This window comes from Oryzias latipes, chromosome 2, assembly GCF_053564925.1.
Source record: "Oryzias latipes strain Hd-rR chromosome 2, Olatipes_Hd-rR_3.1".
Taxonomy (NCBI): Eukaryota; Metazoa; Chordata; class Actinopteri; order Beloniformes; family Adrianichthyidae; genus Oryzias; species Oryzias latipes.
The window spans coordinates 45332220-45355441 of NC_136238.1; the positions used below are offsets into that span (position 1 = coordinate 45332220).

The 23222-nt window shown below is 40.2% G+C and overlaps 1 protein-coding gene across 3 annotated transcripts in view; it reads left to right on the plus strand.

Moving 5' to 3' along the window:
- The window catches only part of LOC101169930 (uncharacterized), an 85373-nt gene extending 62200 nt beyond the window's left edge, over nt 1-23173 (plus strand). Inside the window, exons 38-51 of one of the 3 annotated variants that reach the window (XM_023963854.2) lie at nt 2451-2596; nt 2727-2884; nt 3241-3424; nt 3510-3896; nt 14461-14681; nt 14756-14947; nt 17309-17466; nt 17544-17786; nt 20860-21005; nt 21133-21290; nt 21642-21825; nt 21911-22088; nt 22187-22385; nt 22474-23173. In XM_023963854.2, coding sequence (XP_023819622.2) covers nt 2451-2596; nt 2727-2884; nt 3241-3424; nt 3510-3896; nt 14461-14681; nt 14756-14947; nt 17309-17466; nt 17544-17786; nt 20860-21005; nt 21133-21290; nt 21642-21825; nt 21911-22088; nt 22187-22385; nt 22474-22565 — 2646 coding nt within the window. In that variant the 3' untranslated portion in view covers nt 22566-23173. Of the gene's footprint in view, nt 1-2450; nt 2597-2726; nt 2885-3240; nt 3425-3509; nt 3897-14460; nt 14682-14755; nt 14948-17308; nt 17467-17543; nt 17787-18346; nt 18904-20859; nt 21006-21132; nt 21291-21641; nt 21826-21910; nt 22089-22186; nt 22386-22473 lie in introns of those variants that run through there. The other 2 variants (XR_013653042.1, XM_078940328.1) reach the window with 2 other exon arrangements.
- The last annotated feature ends 49 nt before the right edge of the window (nt 23174-23222 follow it).

Genomic DNA, 23222 nt, shown 5'->3' on the forward strand with positions numbered 1-23222 from the left:
CTGCCGCCTTAACCGGGTGTTCCAAAGGCTCTGTGGGAAGGTTGAGTTCAGACACAAGATTACAGTTAATGAAACTTTGCTCAGCGCCAGAATCTATGAGGGCTTGGCAAACATGGGTTTTAGATTGGTTACATAGCTTGACAGGATTGTACAGGAAAGAGTTCTCAGTAGTGAGGGAATGACCCGCCCACGGCCTGTCGTCTAGCGGGGGGTTCTGGCGTTCAAACGCAACGTACACTGGTGAACGAGGTGACCTGCCTGACCATAGTAGAAACAAGTTCCCTCCTCCCTCCGTCTTCGCCGTTCCTCGTGTGTGAGCTTTGAGTGCACTTCAGGGGATCGTCCGGCGGGCTCATGAGAAATGGAACAAGCGGAATCAGCTGTAGCAGGCGGAGGGAGAAAATTAACCACAGATCTTCTTTCATGGCGGGGACGCTCAGTCTGGCGTTCCCGGAGACGGATGTCTGACCGCAAGGCCGTGGTGACGAGTTCTTTAAAAGATCTAGCCTCGGGTTGTGAACATAAATGGTCTTTAATAGAATCGTTTAGTGACTGGTAAAACACGCCTTTCAGAGCGATGTCCGGCCAACCTGCTTCCACTGCTAGAATCAGAAAGTCTGTTAAATGGTCACTCACAGATCTGTTGCGTTGCTTTAGGGCTAGTAGACGACGGGTCGCTTCCTCCTCCTTGCGGGGCTGGTCGAACACCAACCGGAATTCCCCTATGAAGCGTTCAAAACGGAACTTGGTAAATGGGATTAGCCGTTAGGTAGGCCTGCGCCCATTGGAGCGCTTTACCCCTGACGGAGTTTACGATGAGTGTTATCTTGCTAAGATCTGCGTGGTAGTGCCGTGGAGCCTGCTGGAAAATCAGTCGGCATTGTAGGAGGAAACCCCCGCAGGCTTCCAAGTCTCCCTGGAAGGTCTCGGGTTGAAGCCGGATGTTTTCGTTAGCCGGTCTAGTGGTAGCGGGGGCCAAACTTCTGGAGGTGGAAGGAGAGGCGCTGGCTGTGGCGTTGGCGGATGGTAGACCTGTTAGTTCCATAAGGGTCGGAGAAATTCCATCCAGATGATGGAAAAGGTCCTGGTGGGCGGCGGCCATCTGGTTCAGGGATTCAGCTTGTCGTCCCAGGGCGATACCTTGCTGTGAGACGGCCAAGCGGAGCCCTTCTGGGTCAGCTGGGTCTGGGTGTTGGCCAGTCCGTTCTGTCATAACGACGATGACGAGGCAGACCCAGATGCTGGAACCCGGAAGAAAACTCCGGCTAGGAGATCTTTAGAATGGGTTTAATGGATTGACAAAACCCAGAGTTCAGGAATACTGCGTGAACCAGAGGTAAGTATTTGGCGTGGAAACCGGAGCTTCTTGTGAGTTCGTCTTGGAGACTGCGTCGGAGCTCATGAGCGAGGAGCCAGCGACGAGCGAACCAGAGGGCTGAGAGGAGGACTTCGTGGCCTGAGCAGAGGAGACAAGGAGTGAACAGGATAACCAGCTGCACCCGTGGTGAAGAGGACCTGAAGGAGCACAAAAGAGGTAAGTTCAAGGCTAGACTTGAATTGGCGTAACTTAACTTGAGCCAGCCGTAAGCACCGGAGAGTGTATAACGGACTGGCATCGAATGCTGGGATGGATCCTCCTTATGAAGGTCAGCAGGCGATGAGATGATGTGAGGCAGCTGGTTCCAGTGAGCAGAGTTGGGAGGGGGGAGATAACCCACAGAGGCACCGTGACACACACTCCCTTAAAAAAGAATGTTTACAATGTTTAATTTTGTTTGTATGTTTGTTTTGATATTTCCCAGATTACTTAGTATTAATGGTAAAGAATTGATGTATTATGTTATAGAATGATTAAAGCAGATCTCATCTTTTGATGTAATTATAGTTTGAGAAAACAGTGCAAGTGGATGTTGTACATCTGTCATTTCTGAGGCAGAAATCATGTACAAATGAGGTACTTTTATAGAATATCATAGTTACTGGTGTTCTTTTTGCCATTTGGGGCTTTGATGTTACTATATTTTAGCAGTTGTATGTTTTGCAGCTTTAAGGAAAAGCTTAGATTGTAGGATTGTGTCACTTTTTAGCAATTATCCAACTTCTTTTTTTAGGACCAGCAAGTCCTTAATGGAAAGTCAAACTAGGGGTTTGAACGACAAATCATGATGCTCCCATTAGTCTTAGTTTCTTGATTAAGAAGTGAATAACTAGCTGCCAGGATGTACCAGAATGCATCTAAGACCATGGATTTTTCCAAAATTTCTCTCCGCGCCGCCATATCGCTCAAAGAAAAGTTCAGGGATTTTTTTTCCTTGGCTGACTTTCATCACTGAATCTGGATGTTTGTGCTTGAGAACTCACTTGCTAACATATAAGTCTGGCAGCAAAAAACTCTATTTCAAATTAGAGACTGTCATGATTTGAATGTTTGTGAATATTTAACATTTCAGGAGCGAGAGGATGTTCCCATGGAGATAAATGAAGCCGAGCCAGGCTGCCAGTACTTTGAACAGTTATGCTACAATAACATGTGGTTTAAACTTGGAGACTGCGTTTACATCCAGTCACATGGATTGTCAAAGCCCCGGGTTGCCAGGTTGGTGAAAATAAACCAAGCATAGTCAAGAAAAACCTCTGAACAAGAAATAGGTTTTCAGAAATGTCAGTGTTGCAAGTACAATTCTTAATTTGCGATCCCTCATGCAGTTTTACTAACTTGTCTACAGAATTGAGAAGCTGTGGTTGCAGAATGGAACCACCTTCTTCTTTGGACCTATTTTCATTCATCCTGAGGAAACGGAGCACGAACCCACAAAGATGTTTTACAAGAGAGAGGTTTTTCTAAGTCACCTGGAGGAAACCTTGCCCATGACTTGTGTCCTAGGTACGGCACAGCCATATAGCCGTCTCTGAATGTGGGCCTTCAAACGTTATTGATAAAAAAAGTGCTTTTCATGTCGTCAAAGAGCTTTAAAAACGAAAGCCAAACATAGGCACAACATTTTGAAATTAAAGCCAACCTCCTCCCCCACCCCCACCCACCATTGACATTCACCCATACACCCCAAGCCCCCAACATAAAGAATGCAGGCATGAAAACAGGGCTGGAATTGTAAGAAGAACTTCTAGCTTGGCTCTATTGTGAGGAAACATTATAATGAAGCTCTGGGGCCAAAATCATGTCATTAAAAAAAATCTATTTTCCAACTGACTTGGTAACGACCCTTGTTGTGTTCCCAGGCAAATGTGTGGTGTCCTCCTTTAAGGAGTACCTGTCATGCAGACCTACAGAATACTCAGAGGAGGACATCCTGCTGTGTGAGAGCAGCTACATTGAGACAGAGAAACAAGTGAAAAAATTAGAGCGTCTGAAGCGCTTCTCATATTCTGCCAAAGTGGTGGAGGATGAGATTTACTATTTCAGGTTTGGAAAGTCAAAAAGAACTTCTCCTCTGATCTAAACTGAATCAGATCCTTCTTTTACCATCTTGTTTTGGTGTTTTGTGTAGGAAACTCAATGTACCACAGGAGGAAGTTTCGCTGTTTTTTTTTTCTCCTGTGACACCTTCAATGCCTGAAATGCAAAGCTCTCGGTCAAGTGACATGGACATGATGCCATACACAGAGGAAGACTTCAGGCCACCGCCAGTGGGTCGTCTAGTCATGGAGCTCCTCAGGAAACTCTATGTTTCTGTAATGAGCCACCAGAACAAGAAGTGCCGATGCTATAGTGACTTTCTGGCTGAGATTCCTGCTGTGGATCCTGCTGCCCCTGAAAAACCACCTCTCAACTTTGAAATAATCCGAAAGAACCTGGAGCGTGGTCGCTACAGGAGGCTGGACGTCTTTCAGGAACACATGTTTGAAGTGTTGAAGAAGGCAAGGAGGCTACACAGGTATGACAACCTTTGAAAAAGGAATTAAAGAGGAGGTGGCATAGTCTTACTTAGAGTGCCTTGCGAAAGTATTCAGCCCCCTTTAACTGTGTAACCTTTTGCCACATTTCAGGGTTCAAACATAAAGATATAAAACTGTATTTTTTTCTGAAGAATTAAGAACCAAAACTGCCCAGTACCAGAAATCCTTCATACCCAATGCAATAACCCTGTACAACAGCTCACAATACAAAAGATAACCTTAGCACATTTTTTATTATCTATTTTTTTTCCTTTTTGCACATTTCTTTTGCACATCTTTTTACCTGCACTGTTCTGTAAATAGCTTTTTAAATTCTACTACCTTGTTGTTTGCATTTATGCTACATTTTCTTGTTTTTTTTTATTCTTAGTCTTTTTTTCCCCTCTGCTGTCAGTTGCTATGGTGACAAACACATTTCCCAAGTGTAGGATCAATGAAGTATTTCTGATTCTGATTGTGAAGTTGAACGACATTTATTGGATATTTCAAACTTGTTTGATACCAAACTGAAATATTGGGCGTTCAAAATTATTCAGCCCTTTTTTTTAATGCAACACTCTCTCAAGATGTTCAGTGACTATCTTTCAATGATCCAATGTTGACCTAAATGACTAATGTTGATAAATAGAATCCACCTGTATGTAATGAAGTCTTCGTATAAATGCATCTGCTCTGTGATCCTCTTAGAGGTCAGTTTAAAGTGCAGAGAGCATCATGAAGACAAGAAACAAACCAGGCAGGTCCGAGATACTACTGTGGAGAAGTTTAAAGCTGGATTTGGATACAAAAAGATTTTCCAAGCTGTAAACATTCCAAGGAGAATTGTGCAAGATATAATATTGCAATGGAAGGAGTATCAGACCACTGCAGATCTTCAAAGACCTGTCGTCCGTCTAAACTTTCAGCTTAAACAAGGAGAAGACTGATCAGAGATCCAGCCAAGAGGCCCATGATGACTCTTGATGAACTGTGGAGATCTACAGCTGAGGTGGAATGTCTGTCTATAGGACAACAATCAGTTGTATACTTCACTAATCTGGCCTTTATGGAAGAGTTTCAAGATTTCTTAAAGATATCCATAAACACTGTTGTTTAAAGTTACCCACAAGCTATCTGGGAGACACACCAAACATGTGGAAGAAGCTCTGGTCTGAAAATCCAAATTTTTTGGTAACAATGAATAATGTTCTGTTTGGCGTAAAAGCAACGCAGCTCATCACCCTGAACACACCATCCCCACTGTAAAGCATGGTGGTGGCCCCATCATGGTTTGGTCCTGCTTTTTTTCAGCAGGGACAGGGAGGATGGTTGGAATTGATGGGAAGATGGATGGAGCCAAATCCAGAAGCATTCTGGAAGAAAACCTGATGGAGTCTGTACAGACCTGAGACTGGGACAGAGATTTGTTTTCCAACAATGATCCAAAACCTAAAGAAAATCTACAATGGACTGGTTCACAAATCATCATATCCAGGTGTTAGAACAGCCAGAGTCCAGACCTGAATCCAATGGAGAATCTGTGGAATGTTCTCTATTCAAACTCACTGAGCTCTAGCTGTTTTGCAAGGAGGAATAGGCAAGAATTTCAGTCTCTCCATGTGCGACACTGATAGAGATAAACCCCAAGAGACTTAGGTGGCGCCACAAAGTATCAAATTAAGGGGACTGAATAAAGGAGCACGCCCAGTTTTTCTGTTTATTTTTTAAAAAATTTTGAAATGTCCAAATAATTTCGTTCAACTTCACAATTGTGTCCCACTTGTTGATTCTTCAGAAAAAATTACATTTTGATATCTTTATGTTGAACCCTGAAATGTGGCAAAAGGTTGAAAAGATAAAGGGGGCTGAATACTTTTCAAGGGCCTGTATAAGACTTCTTTTTTTCAACAAATTAAAATTTTAAAGAAATCTACTGCTAGAACAGTAGCATCTAGACCTAGTTTTTTGCATCAGTTTATGTAATACACATATCCAAAAGAAGTTTGGTGGCCATCTGTGGCAAACTGTCAAATTTGGAGATTTTCACATTTCTGCACAGGACTTATGAAGTGATATATATGGCAAGACATTGCAAACAAAACTTTTTTATGTTGCAAACAAAACTTTTTTATGTTGCAAATGAAAATTTTAATTGTTTGCTTTTCAAAAAACATTTGTTGTTTTCAAAAATGTTTTTTTTTTTTTGCTTTCTAAACATTTTTTTTAACGTTTGCAACACAAACGTTTTTAGATGCGTTATGTCTCATCTCGTTTCGGAGGTGTTTCCCATTTTGGCCTTGGGGTTTCCAGTCCATATTCTGCAAACATGTTCCTGTATATGATTCCAGCCACTTGATTGTGGTAAATGGTAAATGGCGTATACTTATATAGCGCTTTCTACCTTCTTACGAAGGCCCAAAGCGCTTTACAGTCACAGTCCCATTCACCCATGCACACACACAGTCACACATTGTGGTTGTGGCGCTCCATGTATGTTTTACCTGCCAGCATCTTACACCCTGCAGTTATGAGCTGGATTGTTTCAGGCGCCTCTTTGCACAGCCTACTGCACCTTGGGTCTTGTCTGGTGTGGTAGATCTACACCTTGGGTCTTGTCTGGTGTGGTAGATCTACACCTTGGGTCTTGTCTGGAGTGGTACATCTACACCTTGGGTCTTGTCTGGAGTGGTAGATCTACACCTTGACTCTTGTCTGGTGTGGTAGATCTGAGCCTCTATCGCTCTGATATTCAGGGCTTGTTCCTGAGCTGCCAGGATGAGTGCTTCAGTGCTGTCCTGTAGGCCAGCCCTTTCTAGCCATTGGTAGGACTTCTTGAGATCAGCCTCTTCAGTTATGGTCTGGTGGTACATCCCATGCAGGGGTTTGTCCTCCCATGAGGATCTGTCAAATCAAATCAAATTTTAATTTATATAGCACTTTTACAATAACATACGTCACTCAAAGTGCTGTGCATAAAGTACAATAACATTTAAAAAACAAGATGACAAGGAAAGGACTTCCGGCTCTCCACTCAAGATGGCAGCATAGCTTCAGTGCTCCCCGACGTTATTAAACAAACTCCCTGGAAATAAGGTATTGTGAAGCAAAGTGATAGGGAGTTGATCCGAAGGAGGAAAAACACAGATATTGCACCTACTACCGAAGATATGGATGACAATCGAAACCGCTCCTCCAGACACGAGGCGAATCAAGACGAAACTGGACCAGCTAGCCTGGAGGAAATCCTGAAAGAATTAAGAAGCTTCCGACGGGACAATGAACGACAACTTTCAGAGATCCAAAGAAACCAGCTGAAGGCCAAAGCTTGATTAGAAGAAGCTGAAACTCGCATTGATGACGTGGAAACAACTCTACAAGCGACATCAAAGCTGCTAAGGAAACTTCTGCAGCGGCAGGATAGCATGGAGGCTAAGCTAACAGAGCAGGAGGCTCACGCTCGCAGAGACGATATCCGAATATACGGCATACCCGTAGAAGCGGAGGGCACCAATATGATCGCCTTTTTAGAAAAACTGCTCTTCGAGACTCTGGATATCACACGTGACTCCGGTGTTAAGATAGAAAGAGCCCACAGAGCTCTTGCACCAAAGCCCACAACACCGCAGTCCAAACCGCGCTCCATCATTGCCAAGTTCTCCAACTTCAGAGCAAAGGAAGAAGTGATAAAAAGGGCCTGGCTGAAGAAACAGACCATTTACAACAATAACCGCTTCTTCGTGGACCACGACTACCCCCCAGCAATCCAGAAGAAACGTATAGAATACAACCAAGCAAAGAAAGTCCTGAAGGAGAGAAAAATCAGATTCCAGACGCCTTACCCTGCGAAAATGCGCGTATTCTACGAGGACGGAGAGCGCCTATACCAGACCGCAGCAGAGGCCACAGCTGATATGTCATCGCAGGGGCTCCCGGTCACCGTCATCCCCCCTCCCACCGACCCCCACCAGCGGGAGCTACAACAACTTTCTGCGTGGAGGCGGAGAGAGGACGGCGCGGCGCAGAGGAGTACGGAGGAGCATCAACCGGGCTACGTGGAGAAACTCCAAGAATACAGGAGGAAACCACCAAAAGACAAGTAAAATGGTTAAAGAGGAAGTTCTTTGGGACTGGTGATTAATGTAAGTGTTCAAGGTGCCTTTTTTTTTTTTTTTTTTTTCCTCCTGCCGTTTAAAGTAAACAGTAAATTAGTCGGGACACACAATAGCTATGACAGTAAAGACAGCACAGGCATCTCCCAGGGCCCTGCCCTTTAAAGTGGGCGGAACTATCCCTGACTGGAGCTCCAACATCTCCAGCTCCACAAAGGTTCTGATTGCCAGAACCTCTTCTTCGGAAGAACTCTCCCAGCAAAAAGTTCTTTTGTTCAAAATATTTGCTGAGAGAACACTGTTTTTTTTTATTCCTGTTGTTTTCTATGTTCAACTCTTTCTAGTTAAACGGATGCATTGTTATTATGTAAAGGGACCATGTACCAAGAAAACTTTTCTGTCAGACACAAGATACCATGACAGATAATATAGTCCTATGTGCATCATATAATGTAAATGAAGTACTTAACCCCATTAAAGGAAATAAGATATTGTCTAAACTAAGAAAGAACAATGTCCAAATTGCCATGTTACAAGAAACTCATCTTAACCCAACTGAGCATGAGAAACTAAAAAGCATGGGGTTCTCAAAAGTCTATTTCTCATCTTATAAAACTGGACACAGAAGAGGTGTTGCAACTTTAATATCCCAAAAAATACCATTTGAATTCATTTCTGAACAAAAAGATAAAGAAGGGCGATACATACTGGTAACAGGGAAAATAGATGGGGTTAAAATAAGTTTTTTAAATGTCTATGCCCCCCCTGGTAGTGAATTTTCATTTTATCAAAAACTTATAGCATTGATGACACAGGCAGATGGTATGATTATATGTGGGGGGGACTGGAACATTAGACTAGACCCAAGGCTGGATTCATCAAGACTAGCCTCCCAGAGCGCCTGGCAGAAAAAATTCAAAATGTTGATGTCACAACACGGTATTATAGATATTTGGAGAGATATCTACCCAACAAGAAAAGACTACACCCATTATTCTCACGCCCACACAGTATATTCAAGGATAGATTATTTCTTTATTTTTAAAAAGGATCGTGAAAGGATCCAAAACGTTGAAATTGGAAGTATCGACATCTCAGATCATGCACCAGTACTGCTTAATGTAAAAGTTGGTGCAACACACAAAAACCTACAATGGAAACTAAACACAAGTATTCTTAACGACCAACAATTCATCAAACTAACCAAATCAGACATCAAAACTTTTCTGGAAGAAAATCTTAACGGGGAGGTCAGCTCGGAAATTGTTTGGGACACATTAAAGGCAGTGATGAGAGGAAAAATTATATCCTTTTGCATGCATAAAAAGAAGGGGAGAGAAACTAAACTATCAGACTTGAGTAAAGAACTGAAACAACTTGAGAAAGAACATAAAAACCGTCCAGAAAAAAAAACTGAAGTAAAATTAAAAATTTTAAGAAACAAAATAAATGCAATGTATCAAACAGATATACGGAAGAAGATGATATACACAAAACAAAAATATCAAGAATCCAGTACTCAAATTTGCCAAACTATTAGCAAGTAAATTAAAAAAACAAGAAGCGGACAGCACAATCTACAAAATTAAAGACCCAAGTTCCAAAATTTGTGTACATAACCAAAGCGAAATCCAAAACATTTTCCTTAACTATTACAAACATTTGTACACACAACCAAACTTAAAAAAAACCCACCAAATACAGAATTTTTTAAAAACACTTAATTTACCAGTTATGACAGAGGATCAAAATGAGTTACTAACAGCTGAAATAACCGAAGGAGAACTGTCAAGAGCCATAACAGATCTCAAGGCAAACAAAGCACCCGGGCCAGACGGTTTTGCTTCAGAATGGTACAAAAATTTCAAAATGGAATTATTACCTTTTCTAACCCAAATTTTAAACAAAGTATTAAAAGAGAACAAAATACCACCTACATGGAAACAAGCAAATATTTCAGTGATCCCGAAAGAAGGAAAAGACCCACTTAACTGTAGTTCATTTAGACCCATCTCTGTCCTCAATGTGGATTATAAACTGTTTACAGCAAACATGGCAAAGAGATTAGAATCTGTTCTGCCATGTCTCATCAATACCGATCAAACAGGCTTTATTTCACAAAGGCAAGCGCATGATTACATAAGACGAACCTTACACATATTGAGTCATATTCAGAAAAACAAAATAGAAGCAGCAATGGTCAGCCTTGATGCTGAAAAAGCTTTTGATTCTGTCAGCTGGTGTTTTTTATATAAAGTTTTGGAGAGATTTGGGTTTCATTATAAGTTCATACAAGTAATAAAATCACTATACACAAAACCAACCGCCTGTATAAAAATCAATGGTCAATTGTCAAACACCTTTGAACTGGAACGCGGAACAAGACAAGGATGTGGGCTTTCACCCCTCCTTTTTGCACTCTACATTGAACCCCTCGCTCAACTAATCCGGCAAACTAATGAAGTAAAAGGAATATCTATTAAAGGGGAAGAGCATAAGGTTGCCCTATTTGCTGATGACCTAATAATTTACACAAGTGAACCTAATGAATCATTGCCCAGATTATTTGAATGTTTAAATACATTTGGATACCACGCAGGATATAAGTTAAACATGGGGAAAACCCAAATACTGACATTAAACTATAATCCACCAACCCCACTACGTAGCAAATTAAATCTCAAATGGGACCTGTCCTTGCTAAAATACTTGGGAATTATAATTCCCAAAGATATTACTGACACAACAAAATATAATTATGAAGAATTGATTACAAAGATAAAATCTGACATCAACAGATGGTCCGCCGTCCCTTACATCAGCTAACCCAACGAATTGAATCAGTGAAAATGAACCTACTACCGAGATTCCTGTTTCTCTTCCAAGCTTTTCCTGCAGAACTTACCAAACAACAGTTTTTACAATGGGACAAAATGTTATCAAGATTCATCTGGCTGGGCAAAAAGCCACGTATTAGATTTAAAACCTTACAACTGCCCAAAGAAAGTGGAGGGATGGCAGTCCCTAACCTAAAAGATTACTTTTATTACGCACAACTCAAACCCCTAATAACTCATTGTAATCCAAATTATTATGCCCATTGGAAAGACATTGAATTACTTTTAGTTTCAGACCCCCCACTACAGGCGCTCATGGGAAACAAAAACATAGGGGAAAACCTGGGGAAAGTTGAAAACCCATGGATAGTGACACAACTAAATATCTGGTCCCAAATAAAGGACGAATACAGACTAAACAATAACTTAAAAATTGTAAGATGGTGCGCATACGACCATGATTTCAAGCCTAACCAGTTAGACACCAGATTTCGTCATTGGACAATGCAAGGGTTAAACACATATCACTCTTTAATAGACAAGGGAATAATGAAAGATTTCCAAACACTTAAGGATAATTATAACTTAGGAAAAAATGATTTTTACAGATATTTACAACTACGCAACTACATTAACAAAGAGATCCTCCACACCATGGATACACAGGAACCAGTGCTTGGTGAAATACTAACAGCATACAAAGGAAAATGTAAAAAAGGTATGATATCTTGACTTTACAAGGGATTTATGAGTAAAAAATTGACCTCAACTCAATATATAAAAAGTAAATGGGAGGAAGAAAGCAATACAACTATGACAGATGAAGAATGGAAAGATTGCTGTATATCAGTGTGGAAATGTACAAATTCACATGCATGGAAAGAATTTAGATGGAAATGTTTAATGAGGTTTTTTATTACACCCAAACAAAAGAAACATGGCAATGGAGATAAAAATAAGTGCTGGAGGCAGTGTGGAGAAGTAGAAGCCAACCATTACCACATATTTTGGGAATGTGCCATTATAAAACAATTTTAGAAGGAAATACATAAACACATTGAATCTATATTAAGTAAGACAATACCCTGTGATTTCACTAATCTGATTTTAGGTAAGACACAACTCCCACCTACCAATGAAAATTTATTCAGAATATTAATAACTGCTGGTAAAAAAGCAGTGACAAGACACTGGCTCCTCCCCACTGTACCCAGCTTGGACAATTGGATAGACATTGTAAATGAAACCTGTCAGATGGAAAGACTAACCTACTCACTTCGGATAGAGATGCCCAAATTTTTGAAGATATGGTCACAATGCATATTTTATGTTAATAATTTACAACAAATGGAGGTAATAGACATGTCTGGCTTGTATTGATAATCAAGATTAATGTTTTATTTCTATATTATTATTATTTATTTTTATTATTTTTTTTTTAACTTCTCTTCCTCCCTAATAATGCATCCGCTGTTCCCTGTTTTGTGTCTTGTTAGATACTAAGTTATGTTATTGGAAAAAAAAAAAAAAGGAAAAAGGAAAAAAAAGGAAAAGAATTGTTGAGAATGGAGATATGTCATGGGTTCAAAACTGACCCTAAGTGAATTTAAATGTACTGTTTTATAACTTTCTCAATGTTCCTAAATTAAAATAAAATAAATAAAATTTTGAAAAAAAACAAAAACAAGATGACAAGACAAACAGTGCAACCCCCCCCCCCCCCCCCCCCCCCCCCCACACACACACACACAGACATACATACATACGCACACCATGATAAAATATAGAGATCTGGGTTTGTCCTGAAGTGAGAAAACCACATTTTGGGGACATGTCCTCGTCAGTGACCCCCCCAACCCAAGTTCACGGAGAACACTACCACAGAACCCCCCAGATTCGAACAAAGAGTCAGACCCGGTAGATCCCATTGCAGAAACCCTGTTCACTGAGAAGGGTCAGTGGAGGATCCCTCAGAGGAAAACACTGGAGGTACAAATAAAATGTAAAAGGAAGAAAATTGAAATATATTTAAAACATGAACAAGAAACAAATAATTACATAAACCTTAATAGACATATGACATGGTAAGAGTGATTAAAAAAATTACAAATAAATAAATGTATTTACATACACATATAAAACTAGTCAAAAGAAAAAATAAATAATTAAAATATCAAATAATTTTCTAAAATTCAACTAAAAGCAAGATTAAAAAGGTAGGTTTTGAGCCTTCCTTTAAAAACATGAACAGTCTCTGCGGCCCTGAGGCTCTCTGGGTGGCTGTTCCACAGGCGAGGTCCGTAAAAACTGAATGAGGCCTCGCCGTATGTTTTTGTTCTAACTTTTGGAATAACCAAAAGGCCTGTATCAGAGGACCTCAGGGTCCGCGAGGGCTCATACTTTAAAATCATGTCAGATAAATATGAAGGCCCAAGACCATAAAACATTTATAAACCAATAAAAGAACTTTAAAATCAATTCTGAATTGCACAGGGAGCCAATCCTGGTTCTCGTCAATACACAGGCTGCTGTATTTTGCAGCAGTTGAAGGTTTGCTATCCTTGTTCTGGGAAGACTAGAGAGCAGGGCATTACAGTAATCTAGTCTACTGATAATGAAAGCATGCATTCAGTTACAGTGACACGTTGATTGGTCGAGCGGCAGTACAGGTTGTGTAATGCATGATGGGATACGTATGAAGCATGTAGCCTTCGGATGCAGAGGGACTGCCAAAGAGTATGTTGATAAAAGACAACATGAATATTAAAATATATGAAACCCTGAATATTAATTTGCCTGTTCAACCCTAAAGTACAACATCCCATACCACAGTGGTTCTACAGCTGCCCGTCTGCAGGCATCACAAACAAAAGAGCTCCACGGTTGGGAATAGCTCGCTCCGTGGCTAGTCGGAGCTCGTTTGCTTGTCACGTGAGCAGACGGACAGCCCCTGCTGTATGGGGAAGCAGCAAATTCGGACCTCCTAAATCTTATGATATTTTACTTATTTTCATGGAGACAGTAATAAATAGATCCCTTAGTTTGATTATTATTTTTATTTATGCCCTATTGAATGAATCTGGGTCACAGAGACAAGGATGTAGCAGCGTACCGGAATGTGAATGAACCCAGACATGGAGACATGATTTCGGATGCTTTTGTGCTTTTTTTAAATTAAATAAATCTGATCTCTAAACATCCTCTGTGAATTCCGAGCTTGTTAAGGAGATAAACACAGACAGAAATGTAAAGGTATCTGCTGTAAATCCAAGTATTTTTACCCATATCCCATCACGGGCTCCTTACCCCCAGGTGACCAAAACAAATAAAACAGTTGCTATGGAACTAAAACCCAGAAACAGAAAAGCAGCCATTTTAAGAAACAGTTGACTGAGATAATCACATGCAGCTCTGACCAGGTTGGCATATGTGGTAGGGGGAGAGCTGGGGCCTGTAGCAGCTGCTCAGCCAGTAAGGGCGAGTCAGAATTGGGCGGCGAGAGCAGGGGCAGGTTGCACCTGTGGGCTTTTTAGGATTTGGATGTTGATTAGATCCAGAGCAATAATCAAAGCAGCTCAAATACATACTAATGGTTCTCATGCTTTGTCTGTTTACAGGACAGACTCAAAGATATTTGAAGATGCAGAGGAGCTGCAGTACTTTTTAATCAAGATCAGGGATGAGTTATGCAAGAATGGAGAGATCCTAATGTCCACTGCACTCCGTTACACTTTGAAACACTTGCAAAGTGATGTAGATCGGGAAAAAAGAGAGAAAATTCCCAGAGAGATTGAGGAGGATAAGAAGAAAGCAGAAGAGGAACAGGAGAAAAACAAAGGTAGTTGATTTATTATTCATGCATGAAAACACAGGAATCTCTCATCCTAAAATGTATCTGAAATGTTTCTGCAGATAAAAAAGAGGGAACAACCCATTATGTACAAAGAGATCCCTGGGAACCAAACCCTCTTCTCAATTATGTAAAGGAATGCTCCTTTGACAACATCACCTACAGCGTGGGAGAATTTGTCTATGTGGAGCCATCAGAAGTGTACTTCAAGCCTCACATTGTCTGCATTGATTGTCTGTGGGAAGACAGCGCTGGTAACCCTCTAAGGACTGTTTGTCACAGATATATGTGACATGGCATTACATGTAGAGCACCAGAGTGTCACTGCTACAATAACCGAGCTTCTTATTTATAGTAGATTGATAGAATTTATGCCAGACTCATAGTCCAAAAGAAGGTGTACACGAACCCACTACATTAAAAAAAGCACAGTGTCAAGAATACACAAGTTAAGAAGCAGTGTTAGAAAAATTACAATAATTCATAAAAAAATACATTAATTAAAAGAGTGTTAATTCTGAGGGACAAACAGCTCACTAGCACTCGCCCTCCTTGGCCCTTTTTAAAAGCACCCTAAGAGCCTCATTGTACACCACCTGCAGCTTTCTCATACTGGTACTTTTATAGTTTGTCCATAGATGAGCTGTATACAGAGGAGGACAAAATGCTTTAAATAACACCACCATGACTCCTTCTTTACACATACCAAACTTTAGAGAAAGAGTGTTGTCTTGGCCATATACATCATGACGCTGCCTGTAGATATCTGCATCATCTGACAAGTCTTCTGAAATGACATGCCCAAGATACTTTATCGTATTAGTACACACGAGTACAGCATTTGATAGGTCAAAACCAGGGAAATTGTGGTTTTTTGTATTCTTTTGTCCGAGAAATCATAATCAGACTTTTTTGTGCATTTAATGTGATGTCATTATCAAGCCCATAAGCCGAACAAATGTTAAGAAATTGAAGACCAGCAGTACTTGGACTCAACACAACTAGATCGTCAGCAAACATCAAATGGTTGACAATGAGATCTTCAGCCACACAAGTGTGAACAACAAGTGCTTTAAGTTTGAGAGACAGTTCATCCACATAAAAGTTAAAAGGAATAGGAGAGAAGGTTGTATGGTCTGAAACCCTATTTTCCTCATTTGACCTGCATTGTTTGTTGAGCATACCAATATGCCAAAATACACACAACACATTTAGGTACACATCTCTCCACCAGTTTTATAAATAATTTCTTATGATTTACTCTGTCAAAAGCTTTACAGTCATCTAGATAACAGTGAAACAGAAATAGATCATTTCTTTAAGATCATATATACACATGTCAGGACCCATCTTTTCTTTAAACCCAAATGGATTATCAGTCATTTTTACAAACTCTGGAATCCTGTCCAGCAGGATTATCTCATAGAGTTTTGATAGAAAACTGGCCAGAGCTATCAGTCTGTAATTTTCAGAGCAACCAATTTTTCCAGCTATGTTTTTATCCCTGCTACTAAACATAAGAGTTATCATAGAGTCTGGTTAAAATCCATGAACATTAAAGCTGTAAAACACATGGCAAGTAGTGGGATTACACTTGCACTGGCAAACTTTACATGCTCAGATACCCCATCAAGTCCAGTAGCTTTGTTGTTTGACAGTTTGGAGATAGCTTGGTGGACATTATGCGCTGTGATTACACCAGCGGTATCAGTGTCCTTTGCTACAAACAGATCCCTCTGGACTCAGTGAAATATTCTTATATAGTGTTGTCACCATAGTTCTAAAATATTTTCAGTGCCAGAGACCCCATCTACCACACAAGGAATTGTTTTAGGGCCAGAAGTATTAACTTTGACTTCTTTTCATCAGATTTTTATTTATTTATTTTGAATTAGGACATTGCATATTAAACAATGTTTCAGCAGCTGCTTTGACATAAGTATGGCAGCTTCATCCGTTGTCCTAAAGCAGGATAAGAGGTTCAACAGTTACATTGACAACGCAATACAATAGCACAATATTAGTGGTAAAAATATTTACAAAGGTTATTTACAGTGAAAAGCAAGTCTAAAAAAGTCAAAGAAAAACAACAATAACTAACATCTGCAGGACTGGTTTGTTTTCAGCCATTGTTTAAGAGCTGTTTGGAACAAACCAGTCCTGCAGACCTTAGTTATTGTTGTTTTGGATGTTGTTATAACATAGCCATGGAATCAGCTTTCATTGACTGGTCGTTTTAAAAATAAAACGTATTGCATACATTTCTAAATGTAATTGCTTCTCTAGGAGGAGAAATATTAGTTAATAATTTATCTGAATGTACAGTGTACATCGACACTGCATCTTCTGAGAGTGCTCCAATCCAAATATGAGGAACTTTCATGATTGTAACCTCGCCTCAAAGGTAAACTCAGCATTTGCTTCTTAAAAGAAATATGATCAGCAAATGATAGTTTATAAAAATGTTCAGAGTAGTCAGAGAGGCATCAGCATCAGCTGTTGTGAAGTCAAATGCCATGCTTCACTGATGTGTGTACCTATCTTCAGGCAGCAATATTTCAGTTGAGTGTATTCCGCTGTATATTTTGACATGAATCTATTCTTGTTCTTTGAAGGTGTGATGTGGCTCTATGGCTCCTGGTTCAAGCGGCCAAGTGAAACTATTCACTTGCCTTCACAAACGTTTCTGGAAAAAGAAGTCTTCAGGAGCTACTACTGCAACAGAGTTCCCATCAGTAAAGTTCTCGGCAAATGTGTGGTTGTTTTTGTGAAGGTTAGACACCCCCCAAAAAGGTTTCATATGACAATAGAACTGTAGTGAATTTAGGTGTCTTTTTGTGATTCACGTAGGATTACTTCGAAATGCAACCTGAGGGCTTCAAACCTGCAGATGTGTATGTGTGTGAGTCCCGCTATGTTGGTAAAGTCAAGCCCTTCAAGAAAATCAAAATTTGGACCTTGCTTCAGAGTCCAGTAAAGTTGGTGCCCCGGGTGGTGCCTCTGCCCGTCGTTCGTGTGGCCTCTATGTTTGCCAAACCGAACCTGGACAAAGCGTCCTTCTCTCATGCAAACCCTGGCAGTTTTGAGGACAAGGTGAGGTGAAGCACCTGCTTGATTTGATTGTTGTTTGTTGCAGTTAAATGACATCAACCTTTCTTAAAGATGCTTGACATACAGCGGGGAAAATAAGTATTCAACACGTCAACATTTCTCTCAAAAAACATATTTCTAATTGAGCTATTGACATGAAATTTTCACCAGATGTCGGCATCAACCCAAGTAATGTACACATAGAAAGAAATCCAAACATTTATGTCCATAAATGAAGTTACGTGTAATAAAGTAAATTGGCACAGGGAATAAGTATTGAACACATGAAGAAAAGGAGGGGTAAAAAGGTCTGGTAAACCAAGAAAGCAGCTGGAGTTTGTCAGTATTCAGAAGGTTAACCTGCCCCCTATTAGTGCAAAGTAATATCAGCTGGTATAGTCCTGATTGATGCCTTTTAAAAAGGTTTCTCACCAGCAAGGTGTTAGACAAGAAGCATTGCATGATGGGTAAAAGCAAACAGCTGTCCAAAGACCTACGCAACCTTATTGTTGCAAAACACACTGAAGGCATTGGTTACAGGCGCATTTCTAAACTTCTGAAAGTTCCAGTGAGTACCATTGGGGCCATCATCCGGAAGTGGAAAGAACACGGCATTACCATAAACCTGCCACGGCCAGGTGCTCCTCGCAAGATTTCAGACAGAGGAGTCAGAACAATCATCAGAAGGGTTCTCCAACAGCCCAGGACCACTCGTGGAGAGCTTCAGAAAGACCTGGAATCAGCAGGTACCGTTGTTTCAAAGAAAACAATAAGTAATGCACTCAACCGCCATGGCCTCCATGCACGCACACCACGCAAGACTCCATTTTTGAAGAAGAAGCATGTTGAAGCTCGTTTGGAGTTTGCCACACAACATTTGGATAAACCCATGACATTCTGGGAGAAGATACTCTGGTCAGATGAGACCAAAATTGAACTCTTGGGATGTCATAAGACACAACATGTTTGGAGGAAAAATGGCACCGCACATCACCCCCAAAACACCATATCAACAGTCAAGTTTGGAGGTGGGAGCATCATGGCGTGGGGCTGTTTTTCAGCATGTGGTACTGGTAGACTTCATATCATTGAAGGAATAATGACTGGAGAAAAGTATGGAGACATTCTTGATCAGAATCTGCTGTCATCTTCCAGGCTGCTGAAGATGAAAAGAGGGTGGATCTTTCAGCAAGACAACCATCCCAAGCACACAGCCAAGGTAACACTCAACTGGTTGAAGAAAAGGAAAATAAAGCTGCTAGAATGACCCAGTCAATCACCAGACTTGAATCCAATTGAAAATCTTTGGAAAGAACTGAAGATCCTGGTTCACAGAAGAGACCCCCGGAACCTTGAAGATTTGAAGGCAGTTTGTGTGGATGAATGGGCCAAAATCACACCTGAGCAATGGATTCGACTGGTTTCTCAGTACAGGAGGCGTCTTGAGGCTGTAATCACCAACAAAGGTTTTTGCACTCAGTATTAAATACATTTCAGTAAGCGTGTTCAATACTTATTCCCTGTGCCATTTCACTTTATTACACATAACTTCATTTATGGACATAAATGTTTGGATTTCTTTCTATGTGTGCATTACTTGGGTTGATGCCGACATCTGGTGAAAATTTCGTGTCAATAGCTCGACTAGAAATATGTTTTTTGAGAGAAATGTTGACGTGTTCAATACTTATTTTCCCAGCTGTATTTAGTAAACCTTTTAGATTCTGCTAACTTGAGTCAGTGTAAACAAAAGCTATATTTACTATCAAAACTACATGTGTGCCACTATTTTTAGGTGTTAACACATGTTGAGCTGTTTCATGAAGTCTCTGTTGTCCGGACTCTGCCTTCGTAATCAAACCTTGATTTGCTGGTAAAAATAAAATCTCAGTGATGAAAGTCTTCTGGGAATTCCCGGAAATCCGGCTTTTTGAGCAAATTAATCATACCTTCCGTAAAATAAAGACCTGGGGCCTCATTTATAAAACTTTGCGTAGGATTTGCGTCAGAAGTGGCGTACGGATGAAACATAGGACGTGCGTACGGATGGAAATTTTCGGATTTATAAAACCGTGGGCACGCACATCCTACGCATCCTTCCCTTAATAAATCACAATCAATTCTAAATGCTGCACAGCTTTTGCAGCTTCATGACATTACTTAGTATTGGTGGTAAAGAATTTATGTATTATGTTATAGAATGATAGTTTAAAGCAGATCCCATATTTGATGTAATTGTAGTAAATGTAATTATAGTAATTATAGTTTGAGAAAACAGTGCAAGTGGATGTTGTACATCTGTCATTTCTGAGGCAGAAATCATGTACAAATGAGGTACTTTTATAGAATATCATAGTTACTGGTGTTCTTTTTGCCATTTGGGGCTTTGATGTTACTATATTTTAGCAGTTGTATGTTTTGCAGCTTTAAGGAAAAGCTTAGATTGTAGGATTGTGTCACTTTTTAGCAATTATCCAACTTCTTTTTTTAGGACCAGCAAGTCCTTAATGGAAAGTCAAACTAGGGGTTTGAACGACAAATCATGATGCTCCCATTAGTCTTAGTTTCTTGATTAAGAAGTGAATAACTAGCTGCCAGGATGTACCAGAATGCATCTAAGACCATGGATTTTTCCAAAATTTCTCTCCGCGCCGCCATATCGCTCAAAGAAAAGTTCAGGGATTTTTTTCCTTGCCTGACTTTCATCACTGAATCTGGATGTTTGTGCTTGAGAACTCACTTGCTAACATATAAGTAACTATACTTCAGTCACTTTATTCTCTTGTCACTTTATTCTTTCCTCATTTTACTTTTGTTTTTTATACTATTCATATTTAGGCCTTTTCTATTTATAGTTTGTTTATACTTTGATTATTGTGAAATTTGAAGGTATCTCCCTGTTTGACTGAAGATGAAGAGAAAACGCAATTTCAATTTCTATGTATGTGTCAACATTGTAAATCTTGACAATAAAGTTACTTTGACTTTGACTTTGATTTAAGTCTGGCAGCAAAAAACTCTATTTCAAATTAGAGACTGTCATGATTTGAATGTTTGTGAATGTTTAACATTTCAGGAGCGAGAGGATGTTCCCATGGAGATAAATGGAGCCGAGCCAGGCTGCCAGTACTTTGAACAGTTATGCTACAATAACATGTGGTTTAAACTTGGAGACTGCGTTTACATCCAGTCACATGGATTGTCAAAGCCCCGGGTTGCCAGGTTGGTGAAAATAAATATATAGTCAAGAAAAACCTCTGAACAAGAAATAGGTTTTGAGAAATGTCAGTGTTGCAAGTACAATTTTTAATTTGTGATCCCTCATGCAGTTTTACTAACTTGTCTACAGAATTGAGAAGCTGTGGTTGCAGAATGGAACCACCTTCTTCTTTGGACCTATTTTCATTCATCCTGAGGAAACGGAGCACGAACCCACAAAGATGTTTTACAACAGAGAGGTTTTTCTAAGTCACCTGGAGGAAACCTTGCCCATGACTTGTGTCCTAGGTACGGCACAGCCATATAGCCGTCTCTGAATGTGGGCCTTCAAACGTTATTGATAAAAAAAAGTGCTTTTCATGTCGTCAAAGAGCTTTAAAAACGAAAGCCAAACATAGGCACAACATTTTGAAATTAAAGCCAACCTCCTCCCCCACCCACCATTGACATTCACACATACACCCCAAGACCCCAACATAAAGAATGCAGGCATGAAAACAGGGCTGGAATTGTAAGAGGAACTTCTAGCTTGGCTCTATTGTGAGGAAACATTATAATGAAGCCCTGGGGCCAAAATCGTGTCATTAAAAAAAATCTATTTTCCAACTGACTTGGTAACGACCCTTGTTGTTTTTCCAGGCAAATGTGTGGTGTCCTCCTTTAAGGAGTACCTGTCATGCAGACCTACAGAATACTCCGAGGAGGACATCCTGCTGTGTGAGAGCAGCTACATTGAGACAGAGAAACAAGTGAAAAAATTAGAGGGTCTGAAGCGCTTCTCATATTCTGCCAAAGTGGTGGAAGATGAGATTTACTATTTCAGGTTTGGAAAGTCAAAAAGAACTTCTCCTCTGATCTAAACTGAATCAGATCCTTCTTTAACCATCTTGTTTTGGTGTTTTGTGTAGGAAACTCAATGTACCACAGGAGGAAACTTCACCCTTTTTGGACAAGAAGATAGATGAGCTGGAACTTAAACTGGCAGACATGGAGGATGGAGATGATGCTCCTGTGACACCTTCGATGCCTCAAATGCAAAGCTCTCTGTCAAGTGACATGGATATCATGCCATACACACCTTCCCAAGTATTTGTATTCTTCCAATGACCTTAAATGCCTACAATCTTGTGCTCTTTAGGTTTCAAGCACATTCCCCTGATTTTATGTTTTTCTCTCTTTTCAAGGCCACTCCAAAGGTGATGGGTTTATCAAAGAAGGAAGGAGCAAACAGGAAAATGAATACGAGTGGCTACATTCTTTTCAGCGGTGAAATGCGGGCTGTCATCAAAGCTCGGCACCCAGACATTTCGTTCGGAGAGCTGAGTCGATTAATAGGCACAGAGTGGAGGAACCTTGAAGATTCCACAAAAGCAGAGTATGAAGGTGTGTAGCTGATGAGCAAAATCAGACAGTGTAGCTTTGTTGGTATGAATTACAAAAAATGTGAAAACAATGGCTTGAAATATTTCAGAGTGTGCCGCTAAACTTGTGGAACAGCAAGAACCCGAGAGCCCAGCCCAGGAGCAAGCTTCCCTAGAGCAGGTACAGCAGTGGGGGCACTGATGGGGGTAGTGCCTTCGCCTAGCACTATGGGAATGATAAACCAGACTATGCTACCTGTGTCAGGTAACCCCTCTGTGTTTTTCAATGTGCTCACCAAATAACGTTTCGAGGCCTCGTTTCCATCGGTCACAGGATTTGTAGTCTAATCGAATCACTACTGACCGAAACTTCTGGTAAAAAAAAAAATCCATGCCGTGTCGAGCAGAAGATCTCGAATGCCTATTTTGTCACATAAAAGCGACATGTTCTTTTTTTTATTTTAGCGGTAGTTAGGTTCTTGTAAATACTGATGGCATTTTGTTCTATTGTATCTAATCCTGTTGTTAGTCTTATTTACCACAAACGCAGTACTTTTGGTTTTAAGCTAATCTAGTTGCAATACTATTTCAACTTTGACCAATTTTCAAGAACAGTAAGGTCCTTTGATGTGTGGATGCTCCAAATGTTCTACCAGTTTGTTGTGGCCATTTGCCATAGAAACTCACTTGATGACTGTTTTTCTAAAAGCTTTTATCCGAACTGAATGTTTTCATTATTGTCATTCATTGTTTGTTATTGAGTGATTGTTGAATTTCTCAAGCTGGGATCAATAAAATATCTTTATCATATCTTTTCCTGATGCAATATTTTTCTGAAAGCACGTTTTTGAGTTAATGC